Consider the following 21,957-nt stretch of genomic DNA (forward strand, 5'->3'; position numbering starts at 1 on the left):
CCTGCTTTCTGGTGGGCACCAGATTCAATGGTTTATATCATAGACTTACATGAGCATAGGCAGCATGAAACAGTTTAGGCAGCCAGTCTCCACATTTACATTTCTGTAAGCGATCAAATGGATCATGGTGTCACATGTACACAAGGGTCCCACTGTTGATCGTATTAGTTCGTTCTTGTGAATTATAAAAACAGATTACTTTAACAGGATACTATCATATGAAAAAGTATTCAGAATATTAAAGAGTTAAAATAATAATTGCCACTTCAAAGTTGAATATATCCCATAGTGTGCTTGCATTTATGTATCATTTTCATCTTTATTGTACTGCATTGCCCCATGACCAAGTGACAAGTGTAAGTGTAAGCCTGTCATGTTGCTGCAACAGACCGGCTTCCCACCCCATTTACTACCCCAGTTAACTGCTGGTGATGATAGAAATACTCATATTGAAACAAATACATCCCTCATACAGTTCAGCTCATTCAAATGTCTGATTGTTTCACTTATTGTTGCCATAACAATGCATGAAAACCACACATCTCCAAAGCAAGAACGTTTCACGAGTTAATAAAAACAGTCCTGTTTTCAAATTTGGAGATGCGTGGTTTTCTTTGGAGTTCATTGTTCTGTTGTTTCCAGCTGCAGAGATGAAGCGTTCTGGAAATACAGAACAAATAAGAAAATGCTGGACACCGAGGCCGATGAACAGTATGCAGCTGCACGCCTGTGTCCTCCAGCTGCAGGCTCATCGGTGGGGTGTCGGGGCAACCAAGTGCCATAACGGACAAGCCTCTGATAACAACTGTCCCAGTGTTTTGTTGCTCCCGTCCCCAACTTGTTTGAAACTGGCATCAAATGCAGAATAAACATTTATTTACAAAAATCAATGAAGCTGATGTAGTAAAACTTTCCAAACGTTTCACTTTGATATACCTTTACATTTTGGTAATCTTAACGTCCTTCTCACTACTGCTTTTGAGTGTTTACCATATGATGCATGGCAGAGTAAACGAGTGATGTCTGACGCTGCGCAGGTTTACTGAAAGTCTGTCTGTATCAGTTCACATAGTGAAGTTTTGATCCAAATTCAGTGAAAAATGTAATGGAATTTCTGGAAATTCAGCAAAAGAAAATGTGAATTGGCTCACATTTCAATCCACAGCTCTCAATGCAAATATTAGGTGAGTGTAGATAAACAGCTCTGCACTGATTCTCCACTCTGGTGACATTAAACTGCAGAAGAGAGAGCAACAAGGTGATGCAGAAGAGCTCCAGTCAAAGGCGTTTAGGATTATTTCATGTATCCATCTGAGGAAGGTTACCGTCTCCTCATCGCTCCACTGCCTCGTCAAGCTTCAGTGAACGTTTAAGTCACACGCTTCACTATTTATTCATTGACTCAGGTTTTGTTGCACTTTATCAACACACATTTCCTGCATCTCCACTAAGCATTTTTACACACAAATTAAAATGTGCACTAAACCCTGATCGCAGGTCAGTTTTCAGGCTCTGTCCTGTGTTGCTTTTTTAAATCCTTGTTTCCATTCTTCATCTGCATGTGTTGTAATTTGCTGTACTGTAACTGCACAGCTGCCTCTTTAACCCTACACTGTGAACTGAATCTGTACTTCATGTAGTCATTCAACAATGCGTGTGGGCCCTTGTTCTGCTTGAATTAGCCTGATCATATTTACTCTTTGTAATGACAGCAATGTATTCACCAAGCTGATTGCTGACATATGTCAACACAGCAAAACAAACAAGCATGACAGGGCAAGATCACCAGACTGTCCCACCGCACCCTGGCACTGCATTAAGGCCTGTATCATTACAGATGATGTGCTTTAGCAGAGCAGAAACTCGTGTGTATGTCCATGCATTAAGGATGCGACAGTGTGATCGCTGCGTGTTCAGAATATGACTGTGTGGCAATGGGCCAGATTCTGAGGTGGAGCTTCTCCTTCATATCACTATGAATTCCTACCATCTCATGGTCACATGATCTTCTTTTGGTGGGTTATAAGAAACGATGACATGAAAGTGAACTCAGAGATTCCAGAGTAGTAAGAGTAGTTTTCCAGCCAACTTTTATCTTTTATCTCGCATTTTTCACTTTGGCTCAATACCATGACTCATTATCAGACAGATACAGAGGGTTGTGAAATCAGGCAATGAGAACTAGGACCCAGATGCAGAGTGGAAAAGCAACAACTTTTAACGGGAAAAACGGGAAAAAGAGTTCGATGATCAAAGTATCAACTAAAGAGTTACAAAACACAAAACACCCGAAGGGGAATAATATACTAAACAAAGAAACAACAAAAGATCAAGACAGACAAATACTCGGAATGAATGACTCAGGGAAATACACGAAAATACAAAGAGCTGGTACGTGGATAGACTCTTCCTCAGGAACGAGACAATACATGCAACATGCAGGAACAATCTGGCACCGGAGGAGTGCTTGGTCTGGTCTTAAGTAGCCAGCACTGATTGGGCTGATTACTGTCAGGTGTGGTAGTCAGCTTCGCCCCGCCCCTGCTCATGCACCTGTGGGCAGAGGGAGAGAGAGAGAGAGAGAGAGAGTGAGCACAGGATAACAGAACAGATGGTAACATGGCATGGTGTCATATAAAACTAAAATGCCAAGGCTGAGTCAGGTTATGAAAACTGAAGTACTCGAAGTGCCCAGTGTGTACTGGAAACCCGGGTGCCACATGAGCCCACCTGGCTCAAAGATTTTGGACAGGCTTTTCAACTTTTGTTTTCTTTCCATCTGCACTTCACACGTAGCTCCCATTCCTGAAGCAGGATCCAGCGAGGCAAACTAAAACACTAACAAGCACAGCGTGTGTTTATTTGTCTGTGTGTGTCTTGTTGGCAAGCTCCCCTCATGCCCCCACTGAACCAACACTTGTGGAAATCCCCCTGCAGAGGCAGAGGCTTGGCGGCACCTGCTCAGTGTGGAGAAACACCCACAATTCAAACAGTGGGGTCTGAGTTCTGGACCCCAGAATTCTCAGTTTGATCGTGAACACTTCAAACAGTGGCTCGCTCCTCATTGCCCCAACAGTCACCAAGAAAACCATCCTCATGAACTGGAAATCAAGAAACATGCCAAGTTCATGCACTTCCATCAAAAACCTGGAAATAGAACCCCTGTGGATCTGGTTTCCTCTCACTCATTATTTACAACCTGATGATCTTGATACTTATTGATTGATTTATTTATTTTTGCATGCATACACATGCACATGAGCCGATGCAGACATACGTCCACACATACATGCTTGCATACATACATAAAAAAAGGGGAACGGAAGAAAAATCTAATTATAGAATCAATATGAATACCCATAATTAATAACCACATTACTAATTACAACATATACCTACATGCCTGTCCTGATTACATTACATTACATTTCCTGTTTATTCTATCACATATCATCTATTTATATTGCTTTTAGTATTTATTTCTATTTCTCTTTTGTTGAGCTCATATATTCTACATTATGTTATTGTTTTTATTATAGATAAACCCAAAACATCATTAAGGATATAATAATAACATTAATAATGGCAATACTTATTATTAGTATTATTATTACTATTATCAAAATACACATATATCCACAACCTCCCCAACAAATCCCTACAATTCCTACAATCTAGCTATTAACGCCTGTTACTTCTTTTTCTTTGCATTTGTCTTTTACTTGAATAAATATAAATTACCATCAAATATTGCAAATCCTGTTTGTCAGGAATATTATCTCATCCATCTTCTGGATCCTCTTTTCTAGTTCAGTATGAGAGGTTTTTCTTTTATTTAACTGTTCAGAACATGCACACACACACACACACACACACACACACACATATTGCCTATTATCCAGGCATGTTTTGTTGTGAGCTAATTGCTAAGAAGCTGAAACCTCATGATGATGATCATCATCATCATCATCACGTCGGCATCAGACGCCTCACCAAAGCAGGTCCAGTCATCACAGAAGTCAGTGTGATATATGTGTTCAAGAATTTAGTATGGCCAGGGTCACTGCCAAGGGGGGTGGATGCGACAGGAGGGCTAAGGCAACCCTTACACAATTGCTGGGGCCCCCAAGTGAGCCCCCATTGCATATGTATAATTAGCTACTCAGGTACTGCCCAATAGCCCGTGACACCTCCCACCCCCCAGGTACTAAGTGGGCAAGAGTTTCTGGTTAAAGAATCTTCTTCATTCAAAGCCAACAAGGCAAGACAGTAATCCTCTCCCAACCCCCCCACTATACACTCACAACTGTCCCCTACAACATCAGCACATGGGAACTAAGCTGGGACAAAAAACAGAACAACAACTGACAACTTAAGTAATTCATGTTAACTCGATGTACAATGTTATTGTAGACCATTAAATAATATTAAGTGGAGCAATGAAACATATCTGTCCAAAATAAGATGGAATATTTGAATGAAGCAGTCAAGTTGCATTGTGGGTAATAAAATCGTAAAACAGATATGTCTCTGGCTCGATTTTGAACATCAATAAGTCCAACAAAGTTGTAGGAGTGTGGAGCTAAATCAGCGGGGAACTGTTTTAATGTAAACCAAGATGTATGATGGTTTAGTTACCACGGTTACACTGTCCTAAAATCTTAAAAAAAAAAAAAAAAACTGGTTGTGTTGAAATTGGCATGCCTGTTGAAAAACAAGTCATGAGAATGAGCGGCAGTCACACTACAAGGTTTTTTTTTTCATTGTACATATTGTACAGCAGAAAGGAAGTTTAACCAGCTCAGCCACCACGAGGCTGCAACTGTAGAAATGTAATCAGTACAACACAATACACAGCACCAGCTATCAGCATCGCACAATGCTCCGATCAAACTGGGTGTTGTTCATGGGACTGTGGTGCTGTTGAGGCTGCACGCCTTTATGAGACTCCTTTGAAGTTTTATGATCAGATTTATTGAATCAAATCCTTTGTGTTGCTGATTTTGTCATTGTTAATATTTAAGCAGCAGGATCAATGATTTTCTGCTGAGATCTAAACCAGGTGCCAGGTGACAACTCTCCTCTGCATGTTGGACCAGATGGAAATGAAAAGGTTTCTCGTCTGGGGGTGGCATTAAACCTGGCCTGGAGAAATGATGGCTGGTGAATACATAATTTCGCTGTATTTCGCAATGACAGGTTGGTGAGCCCTACACCTGTGTGCAGCCATATCAGAGGGTGTTTCTTTATTGAGTAAATCTGTAGCTGAGAGCCCAACACACCCAGGCCTGATAACAGAAACACTGGCATGTCACACACTGTGTCGCACCGTGAAAGTGACAGCAAAGCTCTATTTACACGCCAAACAGAAGTGAGGCGAACACGCCTGACGTATGAAAGCACCGTGTTTCCATTTGTGAAGTAGGTTGGTCAACACTATCGAAGCCATGGCTTTCATACAAATAAAATGCTGCAAAAAGAACAATGAAGTGATTCAAACTGTATTCAGCCCATCAAAGCTCTTCCGTTTGGTGTCCGGTAGCTGCAAAGGAAGTGATGCTTTTTACGCTGCTGCTTTATTTACTTGCCCGGCCTGATCAGTGCTAGTCGCTGCAGCAGAACAGGTAGAAAGAGGAGCAACACCTATAGATGAAACATCCCAGGGAAAATCCGTCTGAACACAGTTTACCTGACAGGTATTTCACAATATACATAGACTAATGGGCGATAATCGCTCTTCGTTCAACCGAAGCATTCCTGGCTCTGCCTCCATTGCACATCTTATGAGATAACGGCTGAGATATCTGCATGTATGCGAGAACAGTTGAGAAAATGACATGTGAGAAAGCAACAGGCTCCTTTGAGTCTCCTGCAGGTTTTATTTGTGGCGTGCTATCTTGATCTGTGGCGCCTGTTTATAGATCGCCTTCACATGAAGCGTCCTCTGAGAGCCGAGTAGGAAGAACAGGCTTCGGCACGACTGCGCCGGCTCCTGCTTCACTCCTGCTGTTGACGTAGTGCCTCCTGCTAAAAAGTCAGTTTTTTTGAGGGGTTTTTTTTCTTTACCTTTGCACAGAACTAGGCTGGCTGGTTTCCCCCTGTTTCCAGTCTTTATGCTAAGCTAAGCTAACCGACTCGTGGCTGTGGCTTAATATTTAACTGACAGGTATGAGAGTGATATGTTGATCTTCTCAGCTAAACTCTTGCCATCTTTTTTTTTTTTTGGTCATTTCAAAGCAGATCCATCTGTAGATATGTAGACCTGCTAAAAGCCAGTCAGGCAGGGTGTCACTGTTTTTCTGTCGCACAAACATGCACACTTTGAAACTGATCAGTTTTCACACTTGGGCCCCCCCTCGTCCCCTCCAACCAGTTAGACGCTTTTATCCACTGAGATGACTGTTTCCATTGGCGGTACATTTAAATGAAGCGCTGCAGCTGGTGCCACGCAGCTTGTGAAAGGACTCACATATATTTCTGATCACACACTCAGATATTAAAGTGCGAAAAAGTGTTAACGAGGATTTGATAGCACAGGAGATCAAATACATTTACAGTCCACGTCAGCCACGTAAGAAGGTAAATACACTCTTTGCCACTTCAGTGAGTAAATGTTGACAAGGTGAGTCACAGTGTTTTTTTCCTGAATCAAATTTGATCTCTATGGCAACCAGTCACAGTTCTCTGGCCTGTGTGTGAACTCAAACCTTTATTAACTAAGATGCCAAAGAGAATAATGGCTGGATTATCAATTGGGCAGAGCAGGTTAAAACCACATTTCCTGCAAGGCAATCGGTCATAATTCTGATAAGTGTTTGCGATGGGAATATGAACAAAACATTTACCACCATGATAAGGGGCTTCACATGGACCCGGCTTTCTCTGCACGATGCTGAGGCCTTAAATTCACTGTTTATGGCGCATCTTCCTTAATTAGCTTGTGTTTAATCAAATGACCACACACTAAACCTAACAACTGTAACAGTATGATATTCCATCATAGGAATACAATGCAGAGAGAGAGACAGAGAGAGGGAGAGGGAGGGAGAAATGGACGACTAATAAGGGCCCGACCTCTCCTGTGCCACCCAGGGCCCCGCAGCAGGTAAGCTCAACCATGATGACAACACTGGCTACTGAAATACTCAGGTCAGGGTTTGCATTCATGCATATCGAGTCAGATATATTTGGCTAATTTTTTTAATTCTACTGAATGATTTCAACATCTACAATCATGTGATACACTCAAAAGCTCCAGAACAGCTACTAAATGGACCTTCTGACGAGGTTGTATGTGATTAAATTCTTACTAAATAACAGGATAATAATCCTACATTGAGGTAGAGACCTCATTTACATAAAAGCTGAGTAAAAAAGGTAGACAAAAGATGAACATGACATCCTCGAAGCCATTCTTATAATAGTCATTTATAAAGCATTAATAAATGATTTATTTCTGATGTCTGAAGTGGTATGAAAATGCAAGTTCCTAATAGCAGCAATCGGCGTGCAGGCGTAGAACAAATATGAAAGAACTTACTGGGACCAGGTATGAAAGGTGTATTCTCAGCCTCACTTGAGTGACACCCCAGAGCACAGCCTCTCCATGACAAGCTCTAGTGATTGCCCCATGTGTCCCACCCCTGCATGCTATCAAGATGCACAGGCATGTCTCTGCAATACCTGGTGGCCCAGAGATGGAGCTCTTTAAAGGGACTCTCTGTGATCAACACATGTGTCTTTCATCAGAAACCCCAGTCCTGACTGTGTTTCAGATAAAATAAACTGTTAGGCTGCTTCAATGAAAGGGGGGGGGTACTTGACTGAGCGCCTACAGGCAATTATAAGCAAAGTGTAACACACGGCATGGCCTTTCAATTCTGTTTGTCTTCCTGAAGCTCCCTAAGGACATGTGAACATAAGCTGTGTCAACAAGTCCAACGGCCCCTTTTTTTTGCTTTTTTTTTGGAGCAGCTGAGGTGCAAAACCCAGCACATGCTCAATGAGTCAGCAGTTACATTATTTGCCAAGAATCCTTTAAAGTTTGTGTGATGAGGTTTGATTTAAAGGTACCTCTCACACTGCCATGAGACTTCCACATTTCAGACATTTCAAAAGGAGCTTGTCAGGCGAAACCTTTGAAAACCTCATGTTCATCTTACAGGTACAGTCACATTCATGCTGATATATAAAAAAAAATGAAGTTGAGGAATTCATACAAACCCTCTTATACATGAGAATTATGCAATATCTCAGGTTTCAGCTGCACTATTCACGTTTCTGTCGTTCGGATTTATTGTCGATTTATTGTCCGGTTGCTCACCTCTGAATTCTGCATGAGAAAACAGAGCCACCTCTCTTCACGTGCCCATCACAAAACCTCCCCCGTGATACGATCTCAGGTGTTTCCAGGCGTGGTATTTAACAGCTTAGCAGAAGCACCTCTCACGATGTCAGTTTCCCCAGGGGGAAAACCCCTGAGACTCAGAGGCCTTCACTGGCAGTGAAAGATGTTTCAGGGCGCTCTGCTGTAAAATTGTGAAATTTAATCTTCCTTATTTCTACTCGAACAGTAACCTAAAAAGGCTCGTTTGGGCAAAACCAGTTCCTGACTTTTAACACTGCAGCAGGCAGATTAGCATTTTGGCAGAAAGATAGAACTGCAGCTGAAAAATAATGCTGTATCTCTGTATTAGTATGTCATGTGAGGTAGATTTCTTATGGAAATGTGATGCATTGCATGTCACTCTTGTTTTAGCTTGCTTTAGGGGGGTGGGGGTGTGCTCATTGGCCTTGGTTGACACCCCAGTGAAGGATGAAGGATGTCTTTTGCTTCCAACACTATACAGTCTTCACACTGTGCCTGTGACTTTTTGTACAGCCTTGCAGGACTCAAATAGCACTCCCAAATCCACGGTATGTTTCCAAGTACAATATGTTAATCAGCTATCACATCCTCCTCCTTCCATTCAAAAACAGCATGTTGTTGTGCCTCACAATGTTTTAGATGCCACAGGTACTGACAGTCAGCACCTAACTTACCACTTAACCTTTGTTCCTCTTAGAACAACCTCTACCCACAAGCGTGAGCCCAACTCTGGTTTGATACAAATAATCAGTTAAAAAATTAACCTAGCAGTGCAGGACATGTGACAATTTCCCAAGCTATTGTCAACTGACAGTGTTAATAATTTTTAAGAAAGGTAAACACCTCAAGGCTACGAGGAGATGGACGGCACCTAATAACCTTGTAATCAGAAAACTGCAACGGTCTCTGACAGAACTACAACGGCGTCTTTTTCTATTTTTCAAAGCCGGTTTGCTGCAAAATTTAAATCCAATTGAAGTATAGATTAAGAAAAGCATTAATATTTTGTACACTCATTTAAAAACAATTTTAAACATCCAAAAGGCCCATCAGGTAGAGCATTTTATTGCAACACATAAGCATAAAATAATACTAAACGGCATTCTGTATAAGCAGAGAAAGAGGTTGCTTTTCCCTCCGCTACATATTACATGCATAGATAACGAAAAACAGAAAATAAGAGTCCACAGTATTTTGGTCATTCCAGGAAAAACAGCCGTAACTAATAAAAAAGCTAATTCTGCTTTATTCCAACTTAGGTCTTACTTTGAGTATTTCTGATCATTATTCCCATCTGTTATAATAACTGTGCTCTTCCTAAATTAGCTGCTGAGATCTGGAAACATGGCAACATCACTTCTAAGATGTCAGAATTTTTGCCTTAGGATCCCTGTTCAAGACCAGCTCTCAAGATTTATATTCACTAATATTCACCCATTTATTATTGGTGAATATTAGTATATACATTTTTGCCCATTTCCTCCGGTTATTCATCCAACATTGATCTCTGCAATTACAGTTAACAATTATGATCTCTATCATAATGGATAGAGATCATGCCCACAGCCAGAAATTGAGGACCCAAGTTGTAATAAACCTAAATTATCCTTTAATCATCTTTTAAAATAAACAGAAAAATTACTGCTTTCTATGGACAGAAAAACTCTCCTTTTTTTAGACACTCGGAGTGAAGAGAGAGTTGCTGTACGAGTCTTTGTCCTCCTTGCCGCCATCGTTCTTTTGATCTTCCAGAAGTTTATCCAGGAGGCTCGGTGACTCCGGCTCTACCCCTGGATCTTCATCCAGAGACTGACTTTGCGGTTCAGGGTCCAGCTGGTGGTCCGAGCGCTGTGGGAGGTCGAGTATCTGCGGCTGAGGATCTCCACTCTGAGCCTCCAACTGAGGGATCATGGTGGTCAGAGACATGGACAAGGGCATGTGGACCAGCGGTGACCCGGGAAGAGCTGCGGGGCCAGGGGCAAACTGGACCCCCGGACTGGGCATGGTAGATATGGTGGTGAGGGGCTGGGCCCAGGGGAGGTAGGTCAACCCTGAGTCTGGAAGCTCCATCTGCGGGAGGGAGGCTGGTGCAGGGGTCATAGGTATGGTCTGAAACAACAAGAAGAAATATGACTAACATGTTAAGGCTGATCACAAAGGAACTAAATCTAGCAAAGACACAAACATTTGTTCAAAACTGCAATTGTCTGCCTTGTTTAGGTTGTTCCTGCTTACACAAGACAAACAATACAGTCGATCAGAGGCATGGTGAGTAAAAGGGAGCTTTGTCCCTTAATTGGACTTCCAGGCCACGTGCTCTCAACAAGCCATCAGATCCTTTAGGTGTGAAGGCCAGATGATTAGGGAGTGATGGTGCACATAAATGTGTATTCAGTTTAGCTGCCGCTCATATATTTTGCAGAGCGACCCCCTGTTTATTATCGCTGCGGTGAAAACAATACTCTACCAGACTGGATGGACATAGTTTTTAATGTTTCTTAAAACATGTCTGGAAAAGTTGACTCAGTCTGGTCTAACCCTGAACCCCACCCACCCCACCCGTCCTCAAGCCCTCTGTTTGCTAGCTAGCTGGAACCTTTGCTTTAGGTTATAGTTGCTTAAAGAGGGCGAGGGTGTTAAACAGTTAAACTTATACTCCACCCCAAATGTATCTCACGCACCCGCTCGCTGTAGGCTTCAAACGTTGGCATTGAAAGATGGAAAGAGCAGCTTCTTTCAGTTCGCATAGTACATTTCAGAAGTTGTGAAAACTTGTCAGCATTGGAATCCGCTGAGACGACCGTGGAGTCAAGCTGACTTGTCTGCTCTCTGTGAGGGATAGGACTGTCGCTTATCAACACCAACCCCAAGCAAGAAGCTCAGTTTTGATTGAAGTATGAGTATAAGGTTAGGAGAAGGTTGGGATCTGCCGAGATGGAATTTGTATGCAAGCTGGCACAAAGGTCTGCCCACGAACTGAGCTCAGAGCAAAATGCAGATCAGATTTCTGTGTTTCTTAAAGTGTTTTTTAGTTCAGTCCAACCAGTCCTCCAGGTCTTTATAACTTTAATGGAGGAGACAACAGGAAGGCATGTCCTGGACACAGCATGTTGCACCTGCTGCTGAGTTCATTATTTAAAGAAGCATTGCTGCTGACCACCAGGACTCTTTCTCTTTCTCATGTCCACAGTGATTTAGTCTTTGCTATTTTGCAAACCTTGCATGCTTCTGTTCACCACGTGTCTCATACTCACCCCAAAGTTAGTGAGCAGCGGTGTGTGCGTATAGGTAAGCATGGTGTAGCTGGGACACAGAGTCTGCATGTACACATCAGCAGTGAGGGTGGGGGTGGCTGAGTAGGCCAGACGGTCCTGCTGGTTGTAGTCAGATGAAGACCAGGGTGTTGCAGCAGGCTGCTGGACGGCGCTGGTCGCAGGGGGTGCGGCTTTCCACGCTGGACACTGCAGCCCTCCATCGCTGACTGCACTGGACGGCTCACCTGGTGAGCCGCCGACGGCATCAGAGCCGAAGACGCCTGAATTTCAAAGAGAAGCTCGAGTGAGTGTTCAAGGACAAGCAGAGGCACGTGCTTTACTTACAGTAATCAATTCTTAAATGTGTGCGGTAACTCTGAGATGCAGCTGTTAGGAACGAACACGTACCTTGTGTGTATGCAGACTGGTTGTTGTGTCCGACCACATCCTAAAAAAAAACAGATAACAACAATTAAAAAAAAGTGAGATGAGCATGTCAGTAATTTGCAGTAGAACCATGATCGCATGCTGTTTCTGAAGAACTTGTCACACTCTAATGTTGATACATAAATATGTGGTATTTACCCTGAACTGATCAAGTCCAGGTGTGAGAAGCAGCTGAGCCGAGATTATAATTAAGTGTGAGTGTGAGTGTGTGTGTGTGTGTGTGTGTGTGTGTTTTCTTCTGTTTCTTCAATACTGCCTGCAAAGACGTCTGTTACTGAAGCGATTTCAGTGCAGTTTTGAGGCTGAATGTTCCTCAACTGACACTGACACAGGGCTTCGGTCGTCTGAGTTATTAAAATCATGTGGGAATCTTTCAGAAGTTACTGCTTTTAGTGTGCTTTTAGTAACGTTGCACTAAAAGCATTCATTTTGGAAGATATAAAAATGATTTGACTGAGTCAGACAGTCATATTAACTTCAGATCTCTTTCCAGCCAGTGTGCACAAGGGGAACAATTATAGCAACCAAACCACCATCTTCCACCATGCATATGGGCATGTGAGTATTGTTTAAGAAGAAACCCATCCTTTAATCTGTTGCATCCTATATCCACATTTGTTTAGTCCTACTAATGTAATTCAGAAAGTTAAATTTGGACCTTATATAGAGCCGAGGGGACTGCAGGTGGAACGTGGCCAGAAGTACAAAGCGACTCTTCTCTCTATATAATATGGTGATTGGACATGGTCTGAAAAGGTTAGGGGTTAACCCAAAAATGAAAAGAAAAATATTGTGATTTTGCTTCATTACTAGGTCACAATTGAGTAAACTCCATCTGGTAAGGAAGACCTCGAGATGTTGTTGAAATGAAATGTTTAAGACAACATGTTTTAAATGACATCGTACACGAGCAAAAGCGTTAATGATGTGATGTCACTTTAACAATAGTGTGATCACCACATCATCTCGGACCAGAAAGCCTGGATGAACCCAGAGGTGAGGGCCCTATGTAGAGCCACAAAAGCTCTCTTTCCATCAGGTGAAGAGGAAGCAGCAATGCCAGAGCAAGACTGAATGGACACCCATGATTGCATCCTCGTCATGAGAGAGCTCTGCTCTGCTGCACGTAATGTAATGTAATGTAATTTATTTATTTCAACAGGGACAGCGCACAATAAGACATTAATCCTGTACAACAAGAGAATATGCATTGTGCCAGGTTATAGCAACTTGCTAATTTCCACCTGTAGTCCCTGGGCAGGTTGATGGAATAATACCTAAAAGAAAAATTACTAATAAAATCGTAGAGCAAGGCAGAGGTACAATATATAGGAGAAATAAATAGAGACATAAAAGCAGATTCGACAGAACAAAACAGATTGCCTCCCAACACACACGCGCACGCACACACACAAACACACACGCACACACACACAATTTAAAAGTGTGTGCACTCTTGAGTCGACAGTAGCCAACGCTTGGCACGATGTGAAAAACGTGGGAACTTTTACATGATATGATGTCTGCCGGCAGAGAATTCCATGGACGACATCGCCGTCATCAGCAGATTTCGAACAACAATGAGAATTCAATTTGGGCAGAAAATCAACACTTTTGAAGTGTGGTGTACAAGGAGATGATCGTCGATTAAAAAAAAAAAAAGAAGGCTGAGACATCCACCTGCATTCACCTACAGCAGGTGAACTGATTCCTGGGCATCAGCCTCAAGTAGAACCTGTCATAGTCATCACACATCTTCAGTTTTTAAAGGAAGCTCAGAAAGCACTGTATATCTTAAGGAAACTTGGTAAGGCAAAATTCCAGAGCCAGACCAGGGACCGAAAGCATCCTGACTAGAAACATTACACATTGGCTTGTTTGTGCATCACACAGGACAGGAGGACTGCAGTATCTGCAGAGTCCATCTGCTGTGCATCAGTGATATCAGAGCCTGAGGGACAAGTCTCAGCAGTGCTCAAGATATGGACCAGAAGAACTGAGCAATTAACCACAGGGCCAAAAGCTAATAGCCAAAGGTCCATTGAAGGTCCTTTTAAGGTAAAGCAGCTTGTTTCAGGTGAGATTGTTATTTATTACCTGTACACTGAGCGGCCCCAACCTATCATGTCCAGCTGTGGACAGAGATGCAGCCAGACACTTCAAATGTTTCATGTTTTTCTCTTGACGCCTTTAGGATTTGAAGAAGCAGTGCTCATTGTGCAGAATGCCTCATTAGTGTTATTACAGCCTGTTACTCAGATCTGTTCAACAATAAATGCATGTGAGAGAATTTTAATCCTTCAGTTCATCAGTGTGGAGTCCATTTCAGGTTTATGGACTAGTCGACACCCTACTGCTGGGCATAGTACTGCATCATACATCATTTAAGCGTGAGTGACTAGTACCTACAGCTGTCAGACTAATATAGTAGAATAGTGTAGTAGTGTTTTCCTCTGAGCTGTAGTGGAGTAGAATTACAAAGTGACAGAAAATGGAAATACTCAGTACCTTAAATATGTACTCAAGTACAGTATATATACAGTATTGAGTAAATATCCTTAGTTGCATTCCACCCTTGTACATCGTGCAGGACCACATGCATATAATCTCCTTTTTAAAACATCTGTATGCACATTTGAGGAAACGTGTTTGCTCTGGCAGTCCCTGTAAGGGTGAGTGCGTAATAAGCAGTGATACAGTACAGAATCTGTGATGAGAAGAGTAAGAAGGGATGAGAGAGGCAGCAGCGACAGTACTGACAGCTAGTGTCAATGTTGACATGAGCAGTGAAAGACAGCATCCTGCTGCCTGCAGCTGGCCAGCAGGACACGTGTCAGATGCCTGAGAGACACTAAGGTCATCAGCTGGTTATATATTATATTGTTACAGCTTTGACAGGGGGTGGAGTTTTACACCACTCTGGCACAAGACTGACAGCATTACTACTTAAGCACTGACGGTGATGGTCTTAGAATTAACCAGGAAGCATTGACACTTGCAGAGAGTATAAGCCCTCTGGAAACAGCTGTGTATGTGGCCTGCAGTTGTTCTTTGAAAAGCTGCCCTACTGGAGGTTCAGTTCAGTTTTACCAACATAAACAATACCAGTTGTTGTAAAGTAAGTGCTGGGTGTGTTTCACTGTAAACTGAGAGCACTCTATCAAGGCACCGTGTCAAGCACAAGGATCTCAAACCAAAGCTCTCCGTTTAAACAATAATCCTTTGTACATTATGTCAAACCGCTGCCCTTCACATCCGGCTCAGCCAAGCTAGCCCAAATCAGGGCCGCCCTCTGATTTGAAGCAGGAAACTGTCAGCCATCACAGAGGCCCTTCACCCTTCACCCCAAACAGGGGTCTGGTCAAATGTGTAAGTGCGAGGTATGGCAGGAGTGTTACCACAGTTCTGAGAATAACTTAACCATGTTACTCCCTGTAAACCAACTTATTTCACACTTTAACTTTCGTACATTTTTACATGTTTTTTTTCCGTGTTTGATTTTGTAGTGTACACACACCAGAGGGGTATTCATCTCCTTATCTAACTCCTGACAAGGAAGTGAAAAGACACATTTCTCACTATGTCAAACAAACCCTGTAACACGGCAGGGCAAATGTGAGCACAGTATCATAGTCACAAAGTACACTGGATTAATTTAAAAGCCTGCGGATTTAAAGCTAGAGAGGCCATCAAAGGTCAAAAGTACACAAAAGACATGAAATCTGTTCATAAAAACATAACCAATACGAGTTTCCACAGATATGCTTTCACACTGAAAGATGAGTCTTTTTGGGTACATTTTGCAAACCACTGAAAGATGATATGTAACTGCGCTTCGTGTCAACTGATCAAGTTAATTTTTTTTTTTGTCTTATCCAAGAATGTGAAGGGGAGTCTGTGTGTGTGTGTGTGTGTGTGTGTGTGTGTGTGTGTGTGTGTGTGTGTGTGTGTGTGCTGTCTATTTTCGCCTGCTCTGGTAGGTGTAACTAATAGTAAGTGGGAGGGAACTTTGGCAAGGCTGCAAGTTATTTTGCATAGGGCTGTGTGCCCAGCCCTGGAGCCATGCAGGGAATGGCTCTAACTGCCATGGAAAAACACCTGGATTATATAAGAACAAAATTCCCCCATTCGCTGTGGGATAGGCCCTGGGTCCTAATGGCTCCACAAGGGCTCTTCAATTTGGAAAAATGAATCCCCACGCGACAATCTCAAGTTTATCGAGTCGTTGTCGAGTCACTTTTACAAGCACAGCACGCTGGAGGTCCAGCCATGTGCTTTTCTTTTGATCTCTGGAGTGTCAGCCTGGAGACTAACGGCGATCTTCAGTGTCTGAAAATCTCACAAAGCTGTGATATTTAAAATACTTGATTAGCCCTACAGCACACAATCCTGAGCAATCATTGCTCCATACTGTAACTGCTGCTACAGCAAATCCTGTGTTTCTTATGAGTAATGATGATGTGATAAAGGTGCATGGAAGAATGAGGTTTCAGTGTTTGCACTTGGGAGCATGACTTTCTTTAGAAAGGGTGGAGAGCCAAAGTCAGTTCCCCAAACCTGTATGAAACCAAGTTTTCTTATGTAAAAAATGTATCATAGTGTAAATGAATGTCGAAGAATTCAGAATGATGATCTTGTTTCATTTAAAATTTCACAAAACTGAGAAACAAATTGTATTGTCGATCCGAAGTGCATGATAACATGCATGTTAGTGCTGCATGTCATGGCGCTCTCACCACAGTAGGGGGCACTGTCTTGGTGCTGTGCAGCTCCAGGCTTCTCTTCCTCCTCAGCAGCTCTTTGACTGGGTCTCTGACTCGAACGCCTTGGTATGGTTTGGGCCTGGCCAGTGCTGATGGTGGCGCTAAAGAGACCAGAAAGAGACACAGAGAGAGAGGTGGATGCACACGACTTCTTTTCCCTCCAGCTGTCTTGATGCAGTCTGTGATGGACATCATTAAGGATGGCTCAGCAGGCTCAGCGCAGATAAAATGATGGGTTGTTAAAAGTTTATTCTGACTTTTCTCTAATAATTCCCTTTTCTTATTAAATACAGGGTTAAACTCTTTCAGACTATTCAAATTAAAATATTTTAGGGATGAGTGAATCATATTTAAACTGCTCATGACTCACAGACATAAATCTGTTATAAAGCCTTACATGTAGACATTGCTTAAGCTTTTAAGGAGACATGAGCCAAAAAAAAGGTTGAGAAACATCTTTCCCAACACCGTCACGTCCATCGGCCTTGATCTTGGAAGCAGCAGATGATAAAGTTCATAAGTGGCTGTTCTTGGGCTATGACTGGATCACACTCAGCTGACGGAGTTCGCTCAGTTTTCATATGACATTTTTTTCTGATCATTTTAAGGATTTCTCAAAAGACACAATCTGGAAGTGACCAGCTTTTTAACATGTGCGTCAGTGATAGTGACCCTCGTCACTCGTTCTGTGCTCGATCATAGTAAGCTCCAGAACAGCTGCTGTGGTAATGGATGCTGTGATTAGATATCTATAATGACCTAAAATCTGTGCAAAATATTCTGAGCGGCGGCTCATGTCTATCTATGTCAGGCATGTCCAAACTGCTCCATTAAGGGCCGTGTGGCTGCAGGTTTTTGTTTTGCCAATCTAGGGGTCACCTGATTATCAGCTGAAGACTGAGATCAGCTGATTAAATGAGTCCAGCCTGGTGTGCTCCTCCTCGGCTGGAGCCGCACGGCCCTTCATGGAATAGTTTGGACATGCCTGAACTATGTAGAATTCAAGAAACAGCACTGAACTAAATTAGCATATAAAGTCACGTTTCCAGCATTCAGTGTCCTCTGAGTCTTTGTCTTTTATATTTTTATTTTATTTCTAGATTGATGGAATCATTCCAGTGTGGTCCCACCACCAGACTGTAAACAAGTCATAAACTTCATCTCTACCCAAAATAAACGAGGGGTTTCAGTATCTTCTGAAATCGAAATGGTCTCTCAGTGCATTTAAATTCAAATGCAACCAATTTTCCACAAGTATAAGCATGAGGTGAAATCTGATATGATAAACATGGAGAACTTCTTTTGACTAAACCCAAAACAAAGCTGTGCACGTGAAAGAGCAGACAGTGCAATCAGTCAGTGCAACCCCAGGCTACGAAAGTCACTGAGAGTAATGACATTTCCCCCCACAGCAGTGTTCAGACTGCCAGCTCCGGATGGATGGTGATCTAGCCACGTGCTGCATGCACCGCAACAGCTCATCATCATGATCCCAGATAGACAAAAAGGCTGCAGGTCCCACGTGGCAGCTTGTACAAAATGTATTGTAATTGATCTCCCCAATCAGTCACCATGAAGTCACCTGAGAAAGGCTGCAAGGTAATGAAGTGAATTTAAGCACGAAGAAAAGTGATGATCATTCTGACTGTCACTCGCCCTTCCACCGAGCACCACTTTCACTTTTTATGGGTGGAGAGGGAGACATGTGACCCCACTAATTTTGTTACATAGCCAGTCACACGTACGTAATGTTTGTTTACGCCGGTGTTGCCAGATGGAGTAGTTGTAGTCATTGAATTTACGGCTGCAGCAAAAGTCAATAGTTCAGTTTGTAACTAGGAAATAAAGAAATCATTTACATATACATGACAATAATGCACATATTAGTAGAAACTATAAAGTTAGTTCATTGTACATTATTTGGTTTGAGTAATACTAGTTCACAATTTGACAGAAATATTTCGCCTTTTGTCTCATTCAGTGAGACGATGAAAATTCAATTGTGCTTTTTTTCCCTGATGCCACACACTCACATCCATCTCAAAGTGGTGGATTATACGATAATAATGGGTGAAAAGTTCAGTGTTTTGGCAGCGCTCTGTCTTTTAACAAGCCATCTGTAACTGCGAGCCCCTCTGGCATCTTAGCTTCTCGGAGGGCGAGCAGAACGCTGCAGGAGACTTTTCTGAAGAATGACTTCTTGTCTCGTCTGATGAATTTCCTGTCCGAGTCTCAAAGCCCGAGCGCAAAACAAAGAAACAAAACAAGCAGTCCTGCAGATTTCCCTTTTGGTGGATTTTCCAGCGTCCTGTGGTGATTACATCAACAAGTTTAATTAGATACTAAGTGTACATTGCTGAGTGTTGTGGAGGGATTGCGCGTGCAGTGATGGCATGTAGTTAAGACAGTGGTAAACCTGTAGTGGTGAGCAGCCACACTGCTGGTTTTTGGTTCAAAATATATTGTCAGATTAAATATTTTCCAAATAACCAAAGCATCCACATGATGCTGTGTATTTTCTGTAGAGTACAGCAGAAGGGAACACACTTTGTCTTTTAGAGCAACACAGCCTCTGTTAATAGGCTGACAGTGTCTAGTCCAAAATCCTATCTGCAGTTAATTGTGTGTGACGGTGTGTCCTGTACAGACAAGTCCACGATGCTGAACAGAAGCAGGAACTGGAAAGACAATTGACAGTCCACCAAGCCCCCACCCCTTAGTTACTGTTGCTGCACCTGTTAAGCTTTCTGCTCTTACATGATACACATGCATTTTACAGTCATGCTGGGAGATTTATTGCTCAAAAATCCTAGCAGTTCAGAAGACAATGGGTCCTTATTGAAAGGCAGATGTAGACAAAAGCCGGCATCTCATTAGCCAGCAACCATCAATTTTGACAGCTGATATGACAACTGTGGTTGGAGATTTTATCAGCTGTGCCTATCTAGCTAATGAAGTGAGCTCCATGACTTGGCTGGAGACACTGTCACCAGAGGCCTTTTCCTTGTTTTCAGAACAGAATGGAAACGGCTCATAAGTTGCATACATTGTGTTAAAGCTAACAGGTCCCAGGTAAAAAGTCAGCATCCTTGCCTGCTGATGATCCATGCAGCAGAAACAGCATTGCTCTGCTATTGCAGTGTAGTGTTAGTCCTGGTGATCTAAGAGTAAAAGGGAAAAATATCCTGCATTTGAAAAAATAAAAATCTTATATACTTGAAATTGAGGTTCTGTTCTTTATCAGAATTATTTTCTAATATGTGTCATTAACTAACATTACAAAAGAGTGACAAGTAGTCTATGTGTTTGCCGCACATAATGCTACATGTTACAACAAGGCTGCTTTTGATGGAGTGGAAACATCCCAAAATTTCAGAACCGACGGTGCTGGTAGCATTTAGCAGCATCCAGGACCAGCTTACACAGTGGGCACTCTCATTTAACGGGACCTGTTACCCGACAAATGTTGGCAGCTAATGAAGTGCTCTACTTGCTACATGCCAGTTACACGTGGTAATGTTTGCAGCTTTAGTTATAACAGATGAACACACTGTTTAGTGCAATCGCCATCTGAGGAAGGGGTTTAGTGAATGTCAATGGTTTTGACTCCATCCACTCCTAAAAATCCACTAGAAACTCTGATTAAAAAAAAAAAAGTATTTGTAAGTCTTCAAGATATCGCTTTTACTCGCTTGACTCTGAGCCCGATAGTGTGCAGCAAGGTTTCATGTGATCAAGTATTAACTGTTGTAGAGATACGGGACAGCTCCAGTGTTGCGGGAGGATGGGAACTACAGTTGTCACACAGCCAACAGTAACAAAGTTTCCTGGCAAATGAGTGAGGAGTGAGGAGTGAGGAGTGTGCTGCAAACAAGGGTGCGGTGCTTATCAAGGCAAGTGATTTACAGCAGCAGTCGTACAGAGCGTTCATTGGGCCTTAAAAATGAAAACTAACGCATTCTGGGACGATGCTGAGCAACTCTTTCCTCCTGGCTACACATTTGGATCGCCACTAGAATTATTTGGATAGAAAAATATCATAATCTAGCACTTTCTGTCTGTCTCTATATCTTTTCTTGTGAAAAGTGTGTTGATGTGCAGGAAGCTCCAATGAAATAAATGGCTTCAATGCAAACTTGAAGTAAATGCTACAGTATGAAGCTTTAATGTGAAACTCAAATGAACAGGAGATGTTTTTCATCTGAAGCACACATGAGTACACACAGACAGACAAACAATCACCGTGGCACATGCACAAGGACTCAACCAACAAAAAAAGAGGAAGCCCCACAGCTGTGCATTAGTTTACTGATGGATGATGGCGGCCTGCGACCATTTTGCATATCAAGATTACAGCCCACTAGCAACATGCAGCCAACCTCCAAATGACCACCTTCCTCTTTCCCAAAGACTCCGACACGACGGTTTTAACACTAATCCTGGCACAGTTCACAAGGGGAAAGGTTGCCGTTCTTTCCCTCTGTTCTCCAAAAATCCCCAAACTTAAACTTCTGAGTTGCCTCTTTAATCGTTCTCTGATGTGCTGCACATTACCATCGGAGTCTCAACTGAGCGCCTTAGTTTGGGTTTTACATTTCTGACAAACAGTCAAATGTTTTATGAAAATTAACTTCAGTTGGGCCAAAATACGACAGCGTGAATTCAAACAGGTCTAGCTGAATCAAATTCTGTCTCCTAACAACCCCTGATCTACAAGATTCAACCAGATTATTATTCAAAAGAACAATTACGAGGCTGGTGTACTGCATTACGGTACATTGGACAAGATGTCCATATTATTGTGTTTACGGCCTGTAAATGACAAGAAATGCAAGAAATGCAAAAGGTGAAACATTCAGCATTTGTTTTACACTTTAAAGACTGCCTGCTGCTCTTTTACCTCACCAATCAAATCAAAGCCGATTTAAAATGATTAATCCAATCAATCGATTATATGTAAGATAATATCCGACAGTCATGAAATGAGAATTTACAGTTGCTGAGTATCATGTAAACAAAAGAGCAATCTTACTTACATTTGTCCCAGTGCATACTGCTTAACTGGATTATCTCATAAAGTTAAAGTGAAGAAAATCAAAGTGGCGGCTTGACTGACGTGCTTTAT

General features: G+C 42.3%; 1 protein-coding gene across 1 annotated transcript; it reads right to left on the minus strand.

Moving 5' to 3' along the window:
• Nucleotides 1-9,417: 9,417 nt before the first annotated feature.
• LOC121609459 (POU domain class 2-associating factor 1) lies at nt 9,418-21,957 on the minus strand. Its single transcript, XM_041941103.1, has 5 exons — nt 21,869-21,957; nt 16,806-16,933; nt 12,031-12,070; nt 11,623-11,903; nt 9,418-10,477 (listed from the first exon to the last, which is right to left on the minus strand). Exons 1-5 carry the CDS (start codon nt 21,882-21,884, stop codon nt 10,043-10,045), a joined length of 900 nt encoding a protein of 299 aa, XP_041797037.1. The 5' UTR covers nt 21,885-21,957; the 3' UTR covers nt 9,418-10,042.

The sequence above is a fragment of the Chelmon rostratus genome, chromosome 7, assembly GCF_017976325.1.
Source record: "Chelmon rostratus isolate fCheRos1 chromosome 7, fCheRos1.pri, whole genome shotgun sequence".
Classification (NCBI taxonomy): Eukaryota; Metazoa; Chordata; class Actinopteri; order Chaetodontiformes; family Chaetodontidae; genus Chelmon; species Chelmon rostratus.

Bases quoted from the DNA above. Each gene is read 5' to 3' on its own strand.
- LOC121609459 (XM_041941103.1), bottom strand. The intron at 11,904-12,030 runs GTACGTGTTCGT...TTTGAAATTCAG, and splicing joins CCAGTCTGCATACACACAAG to GCGTCTTCGGCTCTGATGCC. The intron at 10,478-11,622 runs GTGAGTATGAGA...TTGTTGTTTCAG, and splicing joins CGCTGCTCACTAACTTTGGG to ACCATACCTATGACCCCTGC.